Below are 22,818 nucleotides of genomic sequence, written 5' to 3' on the forward strand. Positions count from 1 at the left end.
TTTCTTAAATAAGGCAAAATAGGGTCTGACATTTTCACAGTTAGAATATTATTACTGTATAGACACTGAAAAATATTTTGGTGGATAACATCGCTGATTTGGCTTCACAATATTTTTTTTAAAATAGGTCTATGGGACTTAACATTGGAGCTGCTCTTCGATAGGAACGCAACCACTTGGGGCGCTGTTTTTCACTTTCCCTCCCTATGGTTCGACAAAATAACCATTATGACTTAATGGGAATGTTGGTTATATTAAGATTACATTTTGTATCCTTTAACAATGAGGGAACTTTCTACAAAGATCTGCTGAAGGCTACACAAAACAACTTCTGGGAACGTTTGCTGAAGGTTACACAAATTTAAACCTTTAGGGAACCATCTATCTATCTATGACAGGAACGTTTGTCTATCCGTGTGTGTGTTTGTGTTGCATCTCTCTCAAACTGTTCGTCTGACTGATTTCAAACTTGGCAGGTGTCTTGCTACAGGCACGAGTGAGTACGTTTGACATGGCACATTGGGTTATTTCCTGCTTTAACTGCTGTAGCCACTACCCCGCTCAAACAGCACACTGCAGCACTGAAACACACAGCAACACATTGGTAGTCAAGCAAGTGCTTTTTAGGGCAGGCTAAGATGTTTGGATGATTATCATGTCTGACCTCAACAATACAAAGACTGCCTCTGAATGTGGTTTGCTTGCATATAATTATTCTGCAGATTTTTAGCCTGGGAAAACCCTGACAAACTTCCGGCAAGAAGGGTCCGGTGTCAACCAGGCTAGCGGATTTTGCAACAACACGCCATCTTAAACAGGTATGCAGTGTCTATTCCAAACGATGCAATGATTTTTTCATAAACTGACAGCCTACTTTGGACTGTCTTTGGACTTTTATATAAATCAAACAATTCCGATTGCACAGAACCAAATAAAAACAAGCAAAACAAAACAGATGTTTTCAGAATGCCACACATGGAAAGCATGACCAGCTACAAACAGTGGCAGAGTCTGACGTCACTTACACCAGAGACTAAAAAATAATTGACTAGATGATTAGTACAAATCAGATTTGACTATGTAAACATCCCTACATTTTCAATACTTAGTGAGACTTCTTGGTGTGGCTTTAAGGATTATACATATTTTATGGTTGAATGACGAACAGTAACATAACCATTCACACTGTTTTTTAAGAGTTAAAAAGAACAGGCTGAAATTGTATAATAAAACCTTTTTTATTAAAAGCTTCAGATCCATGTGGATGTAAAACTGTAAGTGTCCATATAAAAAATGCAGGAAATTAAAAGATACGACTTGAATCTGTCCTCTCATTTGGCTTGTTATGGGCCCAAAAACGTATCCATGGAAGACTAAAAACAAATAGATAAAAAAGGGAAAACATCAGTATGTTAGCAGTTTGTTTAAGAGAAACAAATTGAAATCATAATATGCTTAAAAGGTATCCTATGCAGTTTCAGGTATTTTTGGCGACTGTAGAGCTCCCTCTAGAGTCGTGATATATATTAATATTTCACTCTGCCATTGTAAGTAGCCTACTTTTCGTGGCTTGTTAAATGCTTTTGTTGTGGAAGCGAAGGAAAGGAAAACTCCAAGTTAATGTGTCACGATTCTAGCGAGATGTTCTATTGTTCTATTCTTGAAGTTACATGGCCAAACTGTGACACCTATGCTTACTCAAGATATCCATGTCTTCTAATAATTTGTTTAAAGAGACATGGCAAATTCTCTGGCACCGGTAATTACACTGGTGTGAGGCTATTTCTGGTCCACTCTTAGGAAGGATATGGAAGAAGTGGTTTTAATAGTATTCTATCAAATGTCATGGCCTGCAAACGATTTTTCTTGACTTTAATTTCTATTTTAAATTATGCATCCATACATCAGGTGCGATGTTGTCGGCAATGTCAGCCTAATGACCCCATTAAGACAGTGCCACCTGTTCTCCAGGGGCCTCATTACAGAAAAATATCCTAACTAGATCTTAACTAGATCTTGAACAATATTACTGGTTATTAATTACACTTTAAGATGGGATTTTTTCCTAAATGCAGTTAGGAAACTGACTTTTCGCTTCTGTAATACCAAAAATCCTAAATGCCATCCTAAACTGAACTGAGGCCCCTGGTCTGCCTTGGTCTACAATTGCAAGTGTAGAAATATTTTTACTTCAGTCTATAAACTCTGAGAGAGAAGGTTTGTTTCTTGTTTCTAAGGTTTGTTTCTTGTTCAGAAAGTTCAGTTCTTACAGAAACAGAAGTAACAAAGCAAAAGCAAAGCAAATTCCTTCATTGTTATTTTTCCTATGCAAGGTAGTGTACTAATATTCAGGGTTCTAAATTAACTTTTTTGATCACCAGCCAATGTGGCTGGTAAATTGAAAGTTACCAGCCAATCAGAATTTCCACTAGCCATTTTTTTTACCTTCATGATTTCATTTTATAAGTTTCTTATATTAAAAGGAGATATCAATTATCATCAACAATGACAAGCCAGCTGGAACCTGCCACTCGTTTTCTCTCCCTCTCGTGTGCAAAGTATCATCTTTATGTAACATGCTGTTGGTTCATGTTGACATTGTAAACTTTCTCTAACAAGAGATCGTCCCTCCTCTGTCTCTTGGTGCCCTACGCACAGTGTGTGATGTGTGTGGGGGTAGCGGCAGCACTGATCACTGATCAGGCAGCTTTTTTAAACTGAAACTTTTCGCCTACAAGCTCCTCACGTTCCTCTCCATCTTCAGCTAACTCCATAGACAATAAAATAAACAATCTTGCAGCTTCAGTTACATGACATCAGCCCCCCATAAAGGAAATAGGTAGGCTAAAAACAACGTGTTAACGCAATTAATTGCGTTAATATTTTGTAACGTCGTAATCATTTGCAATCGCTGCGATTAATGCGTTAATTTTGACAGCCCTACTTTTTATTTGACTTTACTAGCTAACTCCTTCCTCTTTGTATGCTCCCTGCTCTGACTCCGTTCGTTCTTCTTCTTCCTTGTGTTTTCTAGTAGACGCTCCGTTCATTTCCATTTTAATGGTCAGGACTGTGACATCAACATTTTCAAAAAGTTGTGATTTGCCTGTCTATATAGCAACGCCAGGGTGGCATTTAAAAATATTTTCACCCCTTTTCAAAAAAGCGGCAACTTGTTACCAACATGGTAGAAACCTTCAGGGAAACGATAAAAACAATATTGATTGTAATCGTCATTGTCATAAACATACTATTACTACAGTAATAGAAAGGAGGAGTAGACTGCACAGGACAAACCAGTAAAATGGAAACAGAATGTGTAGGGGAGCAGGCACTCACCTGCAAAATCAGCCTCTCTTTTCTCATTTTATTGTAAAATGCCAAGACATCTTGGTTGGCCTTCACAACATGTGGATTGAAGTCAAGCACCCGCAACCCCTCCAGGCTTCGTGCACGAGACAGGGCTACGTATGCTTGACCACTTTCAAACACCCGTGCCAGGGAAATTTCAACACAGTCCAAAGTCATGCCCTGTCACACACACACAAAATGATGACCACATATGAATTGAGATAATGAATTAAGGCATGAGTTAGAGTACCAATCAAAAGTTTGGACACATACTCATTTATGGGTCTTTCTTGTTCTGACTATTTTTAAGTATTATATAAGTAACATGTATGGTAATGTAGTAAACAAAAAAAAGCCGTCGGCATCGTACTTAGGGCCAAATTACAACCGTGGTGATATCCTTTACCAACACCACTCCCACTCGTGTCATATTGCTTACTGTGTGTGTGTGTGTGTGTGTGTGTGTATGATTATATATACATCAGTGGTGCGCGGGTTCATTAACAAGAGGCCTGCACCTGAAATTTAAGTCAACCCGACCGCAACTCGAACAGCAAATATTAATTAAGACAAAAATTATACCCGACCTGCGATCCATTTTTGACCTGCTTAATGTGCGCTTTTGGTTAATGTTGCCTGACATGTATCCTTATTGAGCTATGTAGCCGAAAACCTACACAAACAAACTAAAAGCCCTCCTTAATCACCTCAGCCTACCCATGATATCCCCCATCAAATGCTGCACAACATGTTTAACACACAACATGTTTAACTTTTACAACACTGGCTGTAGGCTAAAAGTCTAACATAGGCTACACATGGCCTCTCAGGGATCCTAAAATACCCGTAGGCTACGATGAAAGGTGGTAAAGTGTCAGCATTATTTTACTGAGCTATGCTACTTCTCATCACGTCTTGTGCCAACATTGGGCCTCATTCACCAACCGTTCTTACGAAGACATTTGTTCTGAAAACCCACTTACACACTTTTTATGAAGATTCTGACATTCACCAATGTTTTCTTGTTCTTAGGTAAGAACAGAATCTATGAACACTCAAAAGCACTCTTACGCACATTTGAGAACTGACTTGTTTGTGCAAAATAAATGGTTATTTCAATTTCATCATTTCTGCAGGTGTAAAATATAATAGAATTTAAATGACAACTATATTTTTTTTCATTTATGATATTTTTGAATAAAAATATACTTATTTTTTAATAAAATAAATTCCACTATTTTACAAAGCATTCAAGTATTTTGAAATAGCACCACAATGGAAGCGTCTTTATTTGCCATCACAGCTCTCAAAATGGCCTAGCCTTTTACCTTTTGAATCCTTTTGCATTCCTAAAGCAGATGGTTACAGAATGCCTTTTGAAGTCAAGGTTCCTGTTTTCATTTGATTGTGGCTATTGTGTTAGCTGCCATTTGCCAGGAAACTCCCAGCACCCTGCCAAGTCTGTCCCTACTCCTGAACTCAACTACTGAAAACTGAACTGTAACTGTCAAATGACAAATGATAATGTATCTGTGTTAAGTATCATTTTTAATGTCTCAGTGCGAGAAGTAAGAGGGTTTCAGTTGTAGAATTGTCAAGTAAGTAAGTACATACATTATATATGTCTTTCTGTGATCTGGGAGAAAATGGTCCATTTTCCGATGGAAAACTCCCACCACCTCTTGGTGATCTGATAAGGATACCCTGTGGAGACTGGAGTCTGAATACCGTCTATATGTTAATTTCTGCTTTGTAATTTAATGCAAGATGCCTCTGTTCTGGCTGGATACTTAAAGGTGGAGAGAACTTAGTTCTGGGAGTTTTTCTGCTTAACAGAACTCCAATCTCTGTGTAGTCAAACCTATGTTAGGGAGTCTTTCCTGCTTCTCAGGGCTCCCACTTCTGGGTAGCTGAATCTCTATGTAGGGAGTCTCTTTGCTTAACAGAACTCCTTTGTGTGTATTGTTGAAATCTATGCCAGGTATGTTATATTTTGATTATTAGGTATATCTTGGAATTATTTAATTGCCTTTGATACTTTATTGTTTACTGTGTGTTGAATTGTTTACTGTGTGTTGATTTTTTTTAAATTGCAGTGTATGATTATTCCTGACATTGCAATAAATTGTTAGCCTATGTTAATTGGTAATCTGTAGCATTACTTTCCGGAGGTTATATTTCTAGTAAGGAATCTGCTTAATCAGATACCAATGAATGTGTGAATTCTTAGTTAAATGGTATTGAGTGCTCGTTAAACCAAGCACAATCAATGAACCGTCTTCTGTAATTGCACCAAGTCATTGAACCTCATTGAACCTGAAGTGAATTCTGGGCCCAGGCTGATTATGGTTAAAATGTCAAGGTCAATGAACGGGCAAGCGATATCAAACTCAGTATGTTAACCCGTCCCTGAACTAAGAAATATTGCTAAAGGTGTTGGGGTTTGATCCTATATGATTAACAGTTTTTGACAGAGATATAATCCTTTGGAAACACATATTACGGATTGTTGATTGATATTTCACAGCCAACAGTAGATACGTGGCTAGCCTTTAAAATACAAAATGGAGTCAGATGGTTAACCAATAAGTAATAGTTCCACTAAACCTCATTGAAGCACCGGATAAGACAGAACACGTAGTTTCTGGGAATTAAGTTTGCAATTTCCCGGCTTTCAAAATAGTTCTTATAATACCTACCAAGCCACTCCATGTCTCAACAATGATAGTAGACCACACCTTTTTAGCAGCAATCCGGGTTTTGAGGCAGGAAGGATTCTTTGCCATCACTACTCTATTAACTATTTCTTGCCTTGTTTGGCTGTATGTTTAAGATCATTGTGTGGTTTAATGGTCCAATGCTGCTTATTGGGGCAGGTCTCTAGGCAGACTACCTGATATTATCCAGAATCTTAATGTAGCCCCTTGTTTTAGTGTTACCATTTACTTTGAGAAGGTCACCAGGTCCTACTGGTTGAAAAACATCCCAAAAGAATACTTTTCGGTAACACTTTCTATGAAGGTTGTATTTATAACGCCCTATGAATGCATTCATAATGTTTTATAAGGTGTCTATAAAGCATTGTAATGCTCATTATTACCATCTATATGTATTCACAAGTTGTCATAACCAACTTCATGAGGCATTATGACAGCTAATTATGAATGATAATAATTTTAATCTAAATAATGAATTATAAATATGTCAAGATCTGCCTACTCACTTGTCAGTTTTATGATGCATCATAACCACTTTGCTTTGCTAAATGTGTATAGTGATGCATAAAGAGTTTTGACTTCTACTGTAGTCCTATATATCTATAGCTATAAGTATATGTAATACATTTATAATAATTTATACATCTCCCTATAGCACACAATTATAAACAGCTATGGAATATCATAAGTGTTATTTGTCAGTTCTAAGTAAAGTGACAAGAATATGACCCTATTATCCTACAATGAAATGAGAGCCTGGACAGTAAAGACAAAAGGAATGCATTTAGTTCACTTTATATTCATTTAAACCAAAGGTCTATTTTAATCTTTCATAATGTCCCAAGATAGATTTCAGTGGCATTGTGAGTTTTATTCCAATAATAACCACCACCACAAAATATAGGACCATGCAGTGCCACTTTTTTGGCCTGTCTCATTGTGTTTGTGTAATGTGCTCAGAGCATTGATAATCAGTCTGATTATGTGTGTTGGTTTAAATGAAAATAAAGTTAACTAAATGCATTCCTTTTGTCTTTACTGTCCAGGCTCTCATTTCATTGTGACTCATTTTGTTTATAATAACCTTATATCTATTTATAACAACACCTCATTTGCTCTACTTAACATAGTGATTTATAATATTGTGCATATGGGGTTAAGATGCTAGACTCGGTACTTAGTTCATTGCACCACTCAGTGAACTTATATCTGTTAATAATAGGGTCATATTCTTGTCACTTTACTTAGAGCTGACAAATAACACTTATGATATTCCATAGCTGTTTATAATTGTGTGCTGTACGGAGATGTATAAATTATTATAACTTTATTACATATACTTATAGCTATAGATATAAATAGGACTACAGTAGAAATCAAGACTCTTTATGCATCACTACGCATTTAGCAAAGCAAAGTAGTTATGATGCATCATAAAACTGACAAGTGAGTAGGCAGATCTTGATATATTTATAATGCATTATTCAGATTAAAATTATAATCATTCATAATTAGCTGTCATAATGCATCATGAAGTTGGTTATGACGACTTGTGAATACATATAGATGGTAATAATGAGCATTACAATGCTTTATAGACACCTTATAAAACATTATAAATGCATTCATAGGGCGTTATAAATACAACCTTCATAGAAAGTGTTACCTAATTTTCTCATCCCAAACAATTAAAATGGACATGACGACATTGGGATTTAATGCTTCTTTTTTATGCCAATTTTAGGCCATGTTCCTGGGTAAAACAAATCCAGTGAAAGCTATGACCAATATTATACTGCTCTTATGTTAATGCTATCATACTGTAGACCTACTCCATGGTCAAGTCTACATATCTGTCTATACTGTTAATACTGCACATATATTTATTTTACTATTCTTATAATGCTACTGTTAATACGCTGCACATACCTGTACATATGTCTATATTGTTCATACTGCAAAGCCACATTTATTCTGGTCTTACTGTTAATACACTGCATTTATTCTACTTACTGTTAATATACTGTACATATTATCCCTACTGTACCATGCCACTTGCTTAACTGTATACCACTGGCTACACTGAACTATATGTAGGGCAGCCGTGGCCTACTGGTTAGCACTTCGGACTTGTAACCGGAGGGTTGCCGGTTCGAACCCCGACCAGTAGGCACGGCTGAAGTTGAGCAAGGCACCGAACTCCTCACTGCTCCCCGAGCGCCGCTGTTGTTGCAGGCTCACTGCCTGGGATTAGTGTGTGCTTCACCTCACTGTGTGTTCACTGTGTGCTGAGTGTGTTTCACTAATTCACGGATTGGGTTAAATGCAGAGACCAAATTTCCCTCACGGGATTAAAAGAGTATATATATTATACGTCATATACTGTTTACACCTGTCTATACTGGTTACACGCCAACTGCATTTTGTTGTCTCTGTATGATGTCTTGTCTGACTCTGCATAATGACAATAAAGTTGAATCTAATTCAATCTAATCTAAATCTATGAAAAATGTTGCTAGTACAAGTCAAAGACATCAAGTTTGATAGTCAAGTCAAAGTTATTTTTAGTTTGAAGTAAGTAAATCTGAAGTCTGACTCAAATCCAAGCCATGTGACACATCTCTGGCATCTCTGTTTTCGCTTTTTGGCACAAGACTGCAATCCAAAGTCTATGGAAAATCCATTACAGGAAATTCTAAATGCTGTAAAACAACCCTCTGACCGTCTGGGAAATAAGCACTGTGTTTTAGTTGACTTAGTACTCACTTGACTTTTGTGAATGGAGATGGCCCAGGCTAATTTAAGAGGCAGCTGCAGTCTACTTATAAATTGGCCTCCACTGGCCTTGAGCACCCATCGCTCCCGTCTAATCACTTCTGTGACTCCACAAAGGAAGTGTACACGTGGAAGACCTAAAAAGGAACATAAATAACAAACACTTACAGTCGATGAAATGAGCAGTGTTCACAGCACCTACTGCCAATGGTACTTTTACCAACCGAACATAAATAGCTGTTTTTTAGACTAATATGTTTATTTGTCTTTGCAGTAAACATGAAATATGCATAGCAGTGGCACCTGATTTCAACAACAAGCCCACGTTACATGCTGCGCCTGTGCGCCTACTTTGGGGGACTGTGGTTTACTGTAACACTGGTGACTGTTACATCCCTAGTCACATGCAGCCATGCCTAAATTCTGCTCACTGCACATTCATTATAAGCTTATGTATTATAATATAATATTTTGCAGGCTATTGTATTATAAGCTTATGTATTATAATATAATATTTTGCAGGCTATTGAATGCTTAGCTGGAACAATGACCCCCCCCCCCCCCCCCCCCCCTTGTGTTCCGACTAGACAAATTTGGGGATTATTAAGTTCCTCTGTAACTCTTTCAGCTCTTACTTCAGGGCAGGGTCTTTTCCCTTTTCCGCATAGGAACCCTTAGTGACCTAGGTCTACATTGATTGGCCCAACTTATACGTCACGCCCACTGTCAACCCAAGTTGAATGAGCAATTTGCAATTGAAATGGGCAACCAGTTCCTATGGCCACTGCGAATGCAAATGGCAAAACCAGTTTTGGGGGAGAGTAATTAGTAGAACTATTTCGAAGTGGACTGTTCCTATAACTACGTTCCAGTAACTACTTGGCTAATTATTCTGTAAATACTAAGGCTTAGACATAGACAGAAAAATGTACACTGAATTCCCTTCGCAAATAACCTTCTGGCCCTAGATTTGACATATTATCATTAACATACCTTGATTACCAGGCTGAAAGTCCAGCACAACCCCTCTAGCTCCATTGACAAGACCTCTCTGAACATCCAAATTCTTTGTCAGCATGACCTGGATGTAAGAGGGCAGAAAATGAAATCCCTGACCCCAAATAATTTTCATTACCTGTAGGAAGTGTGATGAATTGGTTAAACATACATTTGAGAATTAGCCAGGTAGCTAGCTTTAAATGTGAATCTAATAGCAAGGTAATAGCAACTGTCTCAACACTCCAAACAGCTACATATGTGGGATCCATTAAAGGAGAACTCCAGTAATTTTTCACATACAGGTGGATCTCAAAAAAATTTGAATATTGTGGAAAAGCATTGACTCTGGACTGGACTTGATACAACACTGTGAACCAACACCAGCAGATGACATGCCACCTCAAATCATCACTGACTGTGGAAACATCAGACTGGACTTCAAGCAACTTGAATTCGTGCCTCTCCACTCTTTCCTCCAGACTCTTGGGACCTCGATTGGACCCTGATATCCAAATTAAATGTAACATTTGTAGTTTGGACCACTGAGCAGTGATCCAGTTCTTGTTCTCCTTAGCCCAGGTAAGACGCTCTAACCTTGTCTCTTGTTCAGGGATGGCTTGACACTAGGAATGTGCCACTTGTAGTCCATTTCCTGGACACGTCTGTGTGGTGGCTTTTGATGCACTCCAGACCCAGACCACTCCTTGTGAAGTTCCCCCAAGTTCTTGAATCGGCTTGACAATTCTTTCAAGGCTGCAGTCATCCTTGTTGGTTGTGCACCGTTTCCTACCAATTCCTTCCCTTTCAATCAACTTTCCATGAATATGGTTTGAAATAGCACCCTGTGAACAGCCTGCCCTTTCAACAAAGACCTTTTGTGGTTCTCCCTCCTTCAAAGACCTTTTGTGGTTCACAATCCTTCTGGAGACTAAGAGATTAAAGATGTCAGGATTAATTTCTGTATTGTATAACCTCTTTATTCTAATATTTTGAGATACTGATTTTTAATTTTCATGAGCTGTAAGCCATAATCAGACATTAAAACAAAAAATGGCTAAATAGAATCTAGAAGATATTAAAGATTCACTTTTAGAAATAAATTACGGAAAAAATTAACTTCACATTCTCATTTTTTGAGACCCACCTATAAATCTCTGTTTCTCGGGGTTCACACTCTGTATAAATAGCAAGACTGAGGCCTCATCAACATGAGAACAAAACGTTTTGAAATCAATATTTCTCCTTTGCGTCCACTCTACATTATTTCCAGAAATATCCTCGTCCAGACAGAAACACAAAAACTGGGTGGAAACGCTGTGGAATGGAAAATTCAATTGTTAATTCAACTGTAACATTATATTTTCAGAGGTTTGTGATGGCTATGTGGAATTACTTTGGTCATTTTACGTTTGGCATAATGTCTGTCTTTAGTTCCCTAGCAAAATTATGCTAGGGAACTAAAACTAGCTTGCCATGCTAGAGCCAGGCAACCCTACTCTTGCAGTAATAGTAACATAAACGGTGTGCTTTTAGTTCAGCTACAAAAGGCTGCTGCTTGCTGCTTGGACTGAACGGGCACAGAGTCTTTATTGCAGACAACACAACAGAGGTTTCAAAAGAATGTAATTTTTCAATGCATAAGCATATCCAAGACCCATCTTAATATTTGAATATCAAATTTGCATCATGCTAACCTAATCCCAAAGATAAGCATTATAGGCATTAACACACTGTGGGATCTTTTTGTAGTCCCTATTTTTTGTAGTTCTTGTGTGCACACCGCATGGAACTAGCACTTTAATTTCTATTTCGGGGTAGGGTCTTTCCCCTGTGCATAAGAATCATGACTGATCTACATGTTGATTGGTCAAGCACAAAAGCCAACTTGGCCAAGGCAGTAGAAGCATCATTAAAAGTCAGTGTAAAAAGTAATTCAGCTTCTGTTCAAATTTGCTTAAAAATGCACAAGACTGCTGCAAAGGCTGACAAGATAAATACTTTCTGGACAGATGAGAAAAAGCGTTCACAGCGCTTAGCACCCTCGGTGGATAAAAGCCCTTGGAGCTGACCATTTTTTTTCCGCAGCGCTGAAAGTTGAAATCTGTTTAACTTTTAGAACAGCGCTGGGCTTGTCAATGTTACCTCTCTCTTGTCGACCAATCAAAACTTTGGAATCTAGCAACAATAAACACTTGACTGAAGTGCTCTGAAAATTAAGTTGAGCGCAGCATCAGTGCAAAAAACATGATTGGTGGACACAGGCCCTAACAGTGTTTCCTGATACCATAAGCTTCTAGTTTGTCAATAAACTTCAGTAAATGCTGCAGTAATGCCATATCTTTCATTACTTTAATGTTCATGTAATAAATAGCTATTACCCTTAAAGAAGCAGATATCAAGTTTTTTGATATCAACCCTTTTGATGTTAATTTGGTGTTTTTATGGATTACAAAACATTATGAATGAAATACACCATCAATTCTGGAGGATTTCTGGTTTGAACTGTCAATGTTATGTCTCCAAATAGTGAATTATATGAGCTTGGATTTTTTCATCAGTGGTCTACTCCCATAGGGGGAAGCTTTGTATTTACCAGACTATTCAGTTTAAATTGCAGTACTTGAACAGGATTATTCATGTTTTTCTTTCACCTTTTTCATTTACATTATTAGTAATTAGCCACTGTACAACTGTACACTGTAGGCCACTGTACAAACTGTTACTATTTAGAATTATTTACGATACATGATACATTCAAAAATAATTGATGTCCTATTTTTTTTTAGTTAAGGCATTAAGACAAAAGGCAAAAGATGTTTTTTATTCCTCCCTTTAGTCAATTTCAGCATGGGTGTCTTAACTTTTGCACAGCACTGTATAAACTATATAGACTTCTCTTTCATGTCATTACATTGTATTGGTGCTATGCAAGTCGAATTGAGTGCCTGTCACTTTAAGGCCGTGACGGCCCGTCGGGCTTGCTTGATTCTCACGGTTTTAAGCTAATTTAGTAGCGTTGTTGTGCATGGTGCATAAGAATATGTGGATGAAATGAATTATGTTTTCCATGTCATTTGGTAAAATAAACGCTCAAAAACTCGAAGAAAATCTATCTTGGATTATAGGAGATAAGTGTCTTGTATCATTTCTATAATTTTGGTGAGCTCTACAGGAATTACAAACTATCTCCAGATGTATGGTTGCGTATACTCAAATTCAATTAAACCCACCAATAGGCTAGCTAGACCTTAGTTTCACAGCCTAGGTATTTTAGCAACACAGGGCTTGAAAGCATTGCCTGTATCACAAACAAAAACGAAGCAATGCGTGGAATTTATCTGGGAATAGGCTACTGAAGGTAGGGGCGAGCTACCTCGCTGGCGTGTTTAATTTGGTTCCTTGGTTAACATAATGTTGGCTACATTTTTTTTGCACAGAATTGCATCTGCTAATAAACTTAAACATAAACACAAACAAGCATGATCTCCTGTGGAATCCCTGACTGCGCCTTCAACGTTAGCCTACTATTATTTGTTGACATCAAACCTGAACGAACGGCAGCTGAAGTTCACTTGCGTGTTTTTTTTTTTTTTTTTAATTAGGCAACTTTTTTTGCAGTGGCGCTTGAATTCCAGGAGCGGCGCTGCGCCGCTGATGAATACATTGTAGGCGAAACACTGATCTTAACTGAAAACGATCACCTCTCTCTCCTGCATCCAGCATTTTTTCTGCCAACCTTGAGCCAAGCCTCTGATAAGCGCTTAGTAGCCATACAAATACAACACGCTGATGATATCACAACTTAGCTAAACCAAAACACTCTGCACAAGCTGAAACAGAAACCCGCCAGCCTCCACTGAAATGCAGACCTTGGAGAAACAAACAACCAGCTCAACAGTGCCCAGCCACATCCACTGGACACGATAAGGAGGGTGCTGCTGAAATGACTCAATGTCAATCACTGGCGTCAAACTTGCCGCAATCTCAGCAAACAAATGGATGTAATGTGCATGAGGAGATAACACCTATCAAATCTGCTGAGAGGCTATCAGGAAGGACTTGACTTAACTTGAGACTTGACTTGACCAAATCCTAACCGACTCAGGTCAGCTCAGGTAGCTGTGAGTGAAGGCGTACAAGCAGGCTACAAAAGGGACGTGCAACAGACGTGACAGCGGCAATACATTGAAATTGAACTGTAACCTCACACTCATGCTCACCTGTGCTCCTACTTTTAGTTGTAGTAGATTTCCAATCTGACTTTGGGCATCAAGGGTCCTGAGCATTTTTGGGTTGCTATCCACAGCCTCAAATTGATGAAGAGTACCTGAGCAGAGAAAGGGCAGAATATATGCAATGTGATTTCAGTGGGAATTTATTTCTGGTCAAATTCTTGATTTCCTTCAATGAAATATAAACTTTGAGAGAGTAAGTCTCTCCTTAGGTCTATAATGAGGACAGCCTACCTTTTAAGAAAATGAGATATGTCTACCTCTTTGAGGCTAAATGTATCAACATTTCAAATAAAACTTGCCATAGGGCCATATCTAGGTCACATTCCTACATTTTATGAGGTTTTAGAAATACCTCGAAAGTCCAATTTTCATATATTCGAGCGCATGTCAAGTCAATATGGACATGGAAATATCAATATGCATATGAAAAGTACAAAATGCCCACTCCCACAGTAATGGTGACTACCCCTACATAATTTATTTTGTCCCAAGGTCCTTCTATAACCGTCAAGGCCTGACCCTTGACAGTACCCAGCTCATAAACGTTGATTCCAGAGACTGGTGCAATAGAGGGATAGAAGAGACAGAACAGGAGGGAAGGGAGAAAGAAATAGATAGATAAGCAAGTAGACAAATACATAAAGATCAGTCGAGTCATGAGGAAACATATTAGCATACAAGGCTGTCAGTGCAATACTTATACTTATAAACTCAATGCAATACTTATAAATGAAGTTAAAGCAAAGAAAGATGTAAGTGCAAATTGAAACAGAAATACTGAAATTGATAAAATAATCAAACCTGGTAATTGCTGGAGCTTGTTCTCATTAGTAAGTTCCACATCATCTTTATGTGTGCAAAGCCTGGTTGCTAAGATACCATCTCTCTCAATGTTGTGGTTAGCACTCATTATGAGCTTGCTAGTGATTTCTGTGGTGACTCTGAGAGACATTGCAAGACATTAATACACAGGGATTAAAGTTAAAAGTGGCAGGTGTGGCCAAGCTTTGATCATCATGCTTTATCAGTGACGAATTCCCTGTCTTTCTGCAGAATGTTGCATTCTTTGGATTTCACATAGGCTAACCCACTGGCTCATTATTCTCATTATGCACATGGTCAAAACTTTTCCACACCTCAGACTTTGCTTTCTTTGCCGAAGCAACTAAAATGTAATCGCCAGAGGCCAGCCTCCGTTTTACCTCCTTAGCATCCATTTTTGCATCTTTCTCACAGCTAATTGAAACGCATCACCTCACCGCTCATTTAGCCTATCGCGCATACTGGCCCGAGCCTGCATGAAATGATAGAAATTAAGCCCGAACACGACCGAAACCTTCGGGTTCGGGCAAACATCTTCAACTCTAGTCCTGATTTGATTGAACACTATTGGACAATAATAAAAAGTTATTGTTTTTGATTTTATTTGTTTTTATTTATATGGCGGACAATGTGAACTCCATTGCATGTTATTTTTAAAAACATGATAGTTAAATGTAAACGAATGTATTTTAAATTATTATTTATTTTATTTAGCCATTTATTTATTTATTTCATTATTAATTATTTTTTGTATCAAATATGAGCTCTTGATATGGCAGGTAATCCACTGCATGTTCTTTTATGGGCATGCCATGTACATATCGTCATTACCATCTTTGTCAATAATCTATGAAGTTTGAGTCATGTCAAGCAATGCATGGATAATTTTTGACACATTTCCTGTTTATCTGGCGAGATATTTAAATGAATTGTGTTGACATTTTAGCATAATTACAACATATCTAAAAAAAATGTTGTAATTTAGAATCAGCAACATCTTGTCATCATGTACACCAACTTTGACATGAATCAGATGAATCGTCTAGGAGAAGTGCATAAAAATTGATTTTTTGATTTCCTGTGGGCGTGGCTAATGGAATGTATATAAGTTCTTTCATCTTTGGGAGTTACACACACTTTGGTGTGTGTACCTGAAACTATACGCCAACCAATGGGTCCGTCACGTAAGGCGGCTAGAGAGTCCCTGGGCCACCATTTTGTCCTTAGAGCTTTGTCAGATACCTGTTGTGTGTGCCAAATTTCATGGGTTTTCGCCCATGGGAACCAAAGGGCAATGCATGCAGGGAAAAAACAAGGAAAGGGCAATGTACGCAGGGAAAAAACCTGCTAAACAATAGTAATCCTTACAGAAACAAAAGGGCTCTTAAAAGGTGTAGTGAAAGTGTCAACAAAGCAAGTCATTTTCTTGTGCATTAACTTCTGCTACCCAAACACCATGTCACCAATTATCCTCTACTTAGTAATCAGACTTAGTTTCATATGTGATCGTGCATTAGGTGCTTGAACATTTTGAAAAGACAAGAGAATAATACCTGCCCACTCGTACAGCCTGCAACAGAGAGATAAAGGCTTGGTCTGTCTGCCTGCGCACCTCTTTTAACTCCATATTCAGCTGAATGCACTTCTTCCAGCTTCTTGCCTACATTACAAACAAATCCCAAAAACAATGTAATAAGTACAGGACACATTAGGAGTTTCTAAACATACTGTGGCTTAGGACAGTGGAAGCCATTTATCCTTTACCTGGAAGCAAAACTGTGGTTTGTCTTTTCCTTTACCAACGGGTGGTAGTTGAAAGAAGTCTCCACACACAATTAACTGAATACCACCAAATGGTTCTGTGGACCTTCTAATGGACCTGAAGCAAGGAGAAAAGTCAAGGGTCAGGTTAACATCTCACCAGTAGGGTTGGGCGATGTTCCCCTAATTGTATGGATTAATTGTGATGGACGATGTTATCGTGTGTGTGTGGGGGGGGGGGGGTGGGGGTGTAGTAAACAGTTTACCATGTGTCCGTACAGAAATAAATATATAATTTTCTACATAAAACATATAAAATATTATGTAGGTTATATATGGCCTGATGAAAGTGGACAACTAAGACTGACTAGGCTACCGAAGTTATGAGGAAGATCTGCTCCAAAAAAATCCTTGTAAAAGACGGATAGACAGCCAATCTGAACACTTGCTTGTGCACCAACCAGCGGAATATTCCACATTGCCAGCCTTCTTTGGGCCTAGCAAAAAAGCTAGGCTACTTAAGACTATACCGCGGTCACTCATCTGGCCCACTCTGTACCAAATTCATGCTACGCATCCCACGTTCCCACGCTACCGGCATGCCGACTATGAGCGCAGCGGAAAGTGAAAGTAAGGGGATGCGATCGCAGTCCAGGCTAGGAGGATGAAGTAAACAACTTTTACAAATAACGAATTCCGATTACCACTCCACTGCTGTCTGGGGCTTTTGCTAAATGCAAATCATAAAATACAAGCCTTACAGTGAAAGATGGATATCTTCGTATCCTATAAAATACAGGGGTCATAAGTATTGGCACCCCTATGTTAAATTCCCATAGAGGCAGGCAGATTTTTCTTTTTAAAGGCCAGTTATTTCATGGATCCAGGATACTAAATAATACAATTTTGATCAACTTTGAGGGACAGCTATGACAATGCAGGATCATCCAGACCAAACGTGATGAGTTTGCTATATACTATTCCTATGTACAAGCATGCAATTTTTGAGCCTCCTACATGGTTTAGTTCTTGCGCTATGGGCTCGTGAACTTTGACAAAAAAAAAGAGGCTGAACAAAATCGACACCCCCCTCCCCCCGTAAAACTGGCTGTATCTTGGAAAGTATTGATCTTACATAAAAGTAATTTTACAGTGTGTCTCCTGGGTAACATAGGTACACCTGGTATTTTTTTTGAGACCTAAGTGCATGGGCCCTGGTTGAATTAACATGGAATGACCCTTATCCAAACAATGTCAAACTCTCAAGCCTGTAGCAAGACACCTGCTAAATATGGAATCAGTCAGATGAATAGTTTGGGATATGCGAATAACAGACAAACACAGACATTCCTGTAAATAATAGATACCACAATATCAATAACGTGCCTTTTACATTTTCAAACCATTCCATCACCAATCTGTGACAAGGAAATGCAAGGCCCATTTACCTAGCAATAGCCTCCAACTTGTCAAAGAACTGGGCGTCAACCATGGATATTTCATCAATGATAAGGTGTCTGCAGCTGAGCCAGTTCTGTACAACACCAGGCCTCTGAGCCAACTCAAGACAGCTCTCCAGAGAACCTGATCCAGACCCAATACCTGCCAGGGATAAAAAAAAAAAAAAGTATTTTCAAGGATATTTTACAAGAGACAGTCTACTGAACACCTGTGATACAAAGTTCTTCCCCTTCAAAAATGTATTTCTTGCCAATAGTATAGGCGAGGCCTACTCAAAAGTTTTAAATAGGTTTACTAGGTAAATCCATCAAACCTGCAAAGTTGTGTAATGTTGTTCCCCCAATATGACATGCCGCTACACCTGTGCTTGCAGTGGCATAAGTGCTTTTGGGAGGAAGGGATCCAATAATCCTCTTCAACAGGAAAGACTTTCCTGTACCTGTGAAAGTAGTTATTAAAAGAAGAAATATGACAGTCATAACATAATATATAATCTTTTCCGACATGAATTGCCCCAGATTTTAGTTATGTTTATACATCAAATCTGAATCAATACACAGATACAAAAGGCATGTCTTTATTTGAACAGTAGCAAATAATCCTGTCTGATCAATCATCTAATTCAGATCACTAGTTTTAATGACCTGGAGTTGTTCCAGGAGGGCTGTCCCTGCAATTGGTCTTTTTTATAAAAAGGGTCAGCCTGTTAAATGAAATGAAAATAAATGTACCAGCACTCCCGGTGAAGAAGACATTCTTTCCACTGAGGACGGCATTCAAGACAGCTAACTGCTCTTTGCTGAGTTTTCGTCCAGAGGATAAAGCAATAATTGGCTTTTTTCTTGGATGTAGAGATATATTCTGTAACAAGGAATTGAGCATACTGTAAGTTTCAAAAGGCACGATACATGGAGAGTAAAATGTTCTATCTTCTGTAGGTCATGAAGACACTGTATCTGTCTAGTAATTCTTTTCACCAAACTGAGGATCAATCACAAAGCTGTTTTAATGGATCCTTAAAGCAACACTATGTAACAATTCAACACTTTTGACAATCCGACTCTCCCCTAGTGGCACCTAGATTTGGCACCATCTTGGATATTCATCTGATGGTACAGTTGCATGCAAAGGTGTGGACACCCCAGGGCAAATTATTTAATTTTTTTGTGATTCTAAGACCGTATGAACCAAGAGTGTCCGTCTCCGACTTTTGCATTGAAGTGAGCTTCGATGACAGTATTTTCTTGTGTCTTGCATTGTATACTGCTTCCTCTAGCTCATTGTAGTGCCAACTTGAAGGGCACTAATGACAAAAGGCTCATCATTCAATTTAATGTGGATTATTCCCATCACCATTAGCCATAACCTCTTTAAATATAATGTCCAAAAATGCATAACTCCAAGAAACACCTCACCGATCTTGTCGTCGTCACAGAATAAGATGTTAATAGCTCAATTTTGACAAAAATATTGATAGAACCTTTTAATTCTAAGGGGACGTTTGTTTTGGTCTACTTTTCTACATCGTGCACGAGCAAACATGAAGCTGCCTAAGATTGCTTGAATAAACGGCAAGATGGAGCTAGCTGAAGTTAATGGAACGGCTTCAGCATCAAGTTAAAGTCTACACTACTTTAAACCAGGCTATTTCTGTTCATCGCTGCCTTCATTAGCAGGTTGATGGAATACCCCAAGGCTATGTTTCACGATTCTTGCAAGATATATCCGGGTCGACGAGACCTGCAGTTGCAAGGCTGGTTTTCCCATATGGGTTTTCCAATATTGATCTCTAATCAGCCTACTCTATGGCCATGGTAGGGGAACGATTCCCCTACTACAAGTTCATTTACCATCAAATTGGCTTCGAAGCTGTTATATTAAAGCTGGACTTAGCCAACATTTTGAATGTTTACAACTCTCATGCCCCTTCCCCACTACCACCGAGCACCCTCTCATTGAGTCTGGTCTGATTGGACCAGAAGAACAGGGAGCTGTGGATTTTTGCAAAACAAATAACAGGCTCTAGGTGGAGGTAAAAGTGCGTTTTTTCTTCTAAAACCGGCTGATTTACGTTGTTCTGTCGGAGCTTAGTGTCTGTTTCAGTTAATATGCTCAAAAAAAACTACAGCTTTAAAAGGTAAAAGACTTGCATAGTGCTGCTTTAAGCCCAGTCATTTCACAAAATGGTGATTAGCCTATCGCCACAAACCTATTTTTCCTTAAAAGAGCTTATGCCGACAATATGGCCCTTACAAAAAATAACTGCAGTTTTTGTTCTTAGTAGACTAGGCTACAGTGCAGTACAATATTATTAGCATTTCTGCGGTAGGCTACAGTAGGCCTACCTTACTATGTAATGTAATGCAGTTGATCATGTCCAAAATGTTGCATTTCCTGCAATAATTCCTCCAAAACTGCAGTTTTGATAGTAGGCCTACTTGAAGTAGTGATGTTATTTTCTGTAAGGGAGATGGCCATTTCTTCTACCTTTTCACCGAAAAATAGACGGTTTAAAATAGGCTAAATTGCTGGTCAAATCGCAAACATACCATACTATCATCATGGTCTGCTCTTGGTCTCTTAACTTGTAGACGTCCATTCATCGCACTGCAGTTTCTCTCAGTGCGCCCGGCGAGCCGCTGGTCACTGGCTGTGTTCTTACCATGAGCTCTCTCTAGCACTGCTACATCCTTTTGCTGGAGAGGACTGATTGCAACAAAACTCCGTGGAAGTCCAGCGAGAAATTTGTCCCGATCATTTAAAGGCTTGCTTGACTTCCATGCCAGATGCTTGATCCTCAAAGTCTTAATAAAAATGTATAGTTGATCTGGAGGGCAGTCTGATATTAAAATCTGGATGTTGTCAGGCAGAATTTTCACGGTACACTTGCCATCCTTTGAAAAACGTGTAAACAGTTGCAGATCATGAAGTGTGAAGTTCTGATGAGATTTGCCATCATGCAGTCGTATAACAATTTCTTGAAATTCATTTCGTTCCAAACTGATTAAGGCACGTCGAAGAGATCGACTTGTTGCAGCCAGACCGGCTTTGTTAAGGCGCTCTATAGTGACACAACATTGAAACTGAATAACAGTGTCCCCCTCTAACATTGTACTTATGTATTAAAGATAGCCTACAACGTACCCTACTGAATAATTGCGTATCAGCAAGTAAAATAAACTGTGCAAGCTGCAGAACAAGAACGTAACGTTCGTTAATCTAGTTCGGGTACTTTAAAAACCTACTACAACATGCCGGCAGATCAGGCTCTCCACGAAACTATCCAAATAGATATTGTATGAGAAAAAAACCGTAACGCATAGTTGAGTTAACACTGTGCTGCTGTCAAATTGGCAACTACAAACAATCACACAACCTCTTTTGGTTACTCGACAAAGACATTTAAAATATCAGTGACAGATTTTGAAAGTTACGTTTAAAGACGTTTAACCAATGGAAGTGCTGCATTTTTAGCGCATTGACGTCAGTCATAGCAATCCGTGTTGGTTGGCTGAGCTCGTTGGCTGCCATTCACCCAAAGAGTAGGCTTGTTCGATCAGATGCAGTTCTGCATAGATCTGACTTGATCATGGAGGTAGCCTATTAGATATAACTGGAGAGAGTGACTAAGTAGACTCAATTGGTGTACTTTCGTGAGGACACCTTCGTGCAGCACCCTATGTGTGCTTACTAGCGGAGTGCGCAAATTTTAACAGAATAGTAGTAGGCTTGTTCGGGATGAACTGCGTCTGACTTTGGCTGACTTTCTAATCTACATCAACGTGAACTGCAGAGGCTAGCCGGGAGGAGCTACAACAGACGGCAGACCTAGCGTTCATGGCAGCATCGGAAAAACCAGAGCCCGTCTACGGAGAGCCTGGCCACTCCGTATTAAGTCCCATTGTACCGAATGTTGGTTGCAGTTCCACCAGAGTTCCACTGGGGGCGATCGCCATGAGTGCAGAATGAATGGGAGTCAATGGAGCTATACGGCTAAATTTGTCTCTTTCACCTGATTGTCGTTGACAAATCTCAGATTTGATTGTAGTTTGTATAACTTCAACATGGGTTATAGGTCAAAAGTTGAATGAACAAGTACTTATGTCCTTTTGATTTCTTACAGGTTGGGTCGTTGTTGCCCATAACACGCTAGCATTGTGCTAATGAATGACGTCATTGACACGTTTGTAAGGCTTTTTAAAACAAAATAAGTGACTTTAAAAAATATAATACTCAACCAGGTGTATTTTCTTTGCCTCCCCTTTCGAATACAATTTTCAAATTACTTGAAAAAAATATATATCCCGAGAAAAGTGGATTTTGAGGGGTACAGCTCCATAGACCTCCATGCATTCCGCACTCGTGGACGAGCGCCCTCATGTGGAACCACAGAAGGAACTGCAACCAGTTCAGAAACCGGACGTTTTCCGAGAGTGGCAGTTCTCCCCTTATTAGACATTCTCTGGAAAAACCTTTTTCCCCTAGCCTGGCGGGCCATCCTATATCATTGAAATGTATAGTCTGGAATCGAGCCATTCACCTCGCTTAATCCAAGGGGCGGGCAGAGAATTGTCTTTCAAACTGCCTAGGCATGCAATAGGCCAGCGCTACGACCATATCCGTATCCGGTCGGCAAAACGGCAAATACATCCTTCTTTGAAAGGAATGACTTAAGTGCATTGTGTTGCTCAACTTTC

General features: G+C 38.9%; 1 protein-coding gene across 1 annotated transcript; it reads right to left on the reverse strand.

The window, feature by feature from the left end:
- Positions 1-1,272: 1,272 nt before the first annotated feature.
- pif1 (PIF1 5'-to-3' DNA helicase homolog (S. cerevisiae)) lies at positions 1,273-21,515 on the reverse strand. The gene is made up of 12 exons (XM_076266759.1): positions 20,671-21,515; positions 18,853-18,982; positions 18,435-18,560; positions 18,109-18,262; positions 16,664-16,778; positions 16,453-16,559; positions 14,879-15,018; positions 14,063-14,169; positions 9,837-9,924; positions 8,835-8,980; positions 3,340-3,531; positions 1,273-1,373 (listed from the first exon to the last, which is right to left on the reverse strand). The coding sequence occupies exons 1-12, from the start codon at positions 21,229-21,231 to the stop codon at positions 1,344-1,346; spliced, it is 1,896 nt and encodes a 631-aa protein (XP_076122874.1). The 5' UTR covers positions 21,232-21,515; the 3' UTR covers positions 1,273-1,343.
- Positions 21,516-22,818: the final 1,303 nt, after the last annotated feature.

This window comes from Alosa pseudoharengus, unplaced genomic scaffold (assembly GCF_046254945.1).
Source record: "Alosa pseudoharengus isolate Yale_2024_CS ecotype anadromous, Long Island Sound unplaced genomic scaffold, YU_APseudo_1.1 YU_APseudo_1.1_scf_4, whole genome shotgun sequence".
Classification (NCBI taxonomy): domain Eukaryota; kingdom Metazoa; phylum Chordata; class Actinopteri; order Clupeiformes; family Clupeidae; genus Alosa; species Alosa pseudoharengus.

What these genes read in the sequence shown, in the direction of transcription:
- pif1 (XM_076266759.1), bottom strand. Translation starts at nt 21,231, where the DNA reads ATGTTAGAGGGGGACACTGTTATTCAGTTTCAATGTTGTGTCACTATA. An exon ending in AACATTACACAACTTTGCAG is followed by an intron (nt 18,263 to 18,434) that starts GTTTGATGGATT and finishes TATCCCTGGCAG; the next exon opens with GTATTGGGTCTGGATCAGGT. An exon ending in AACTAAAAGTAGGAGCACAG is followed by an intron (nt 9,925 to 14,062) that starts GTGAGCATGAGT and finishes TCTTACATCCAG; the next exon opens with GTCATGCTGACAAAGAATTT.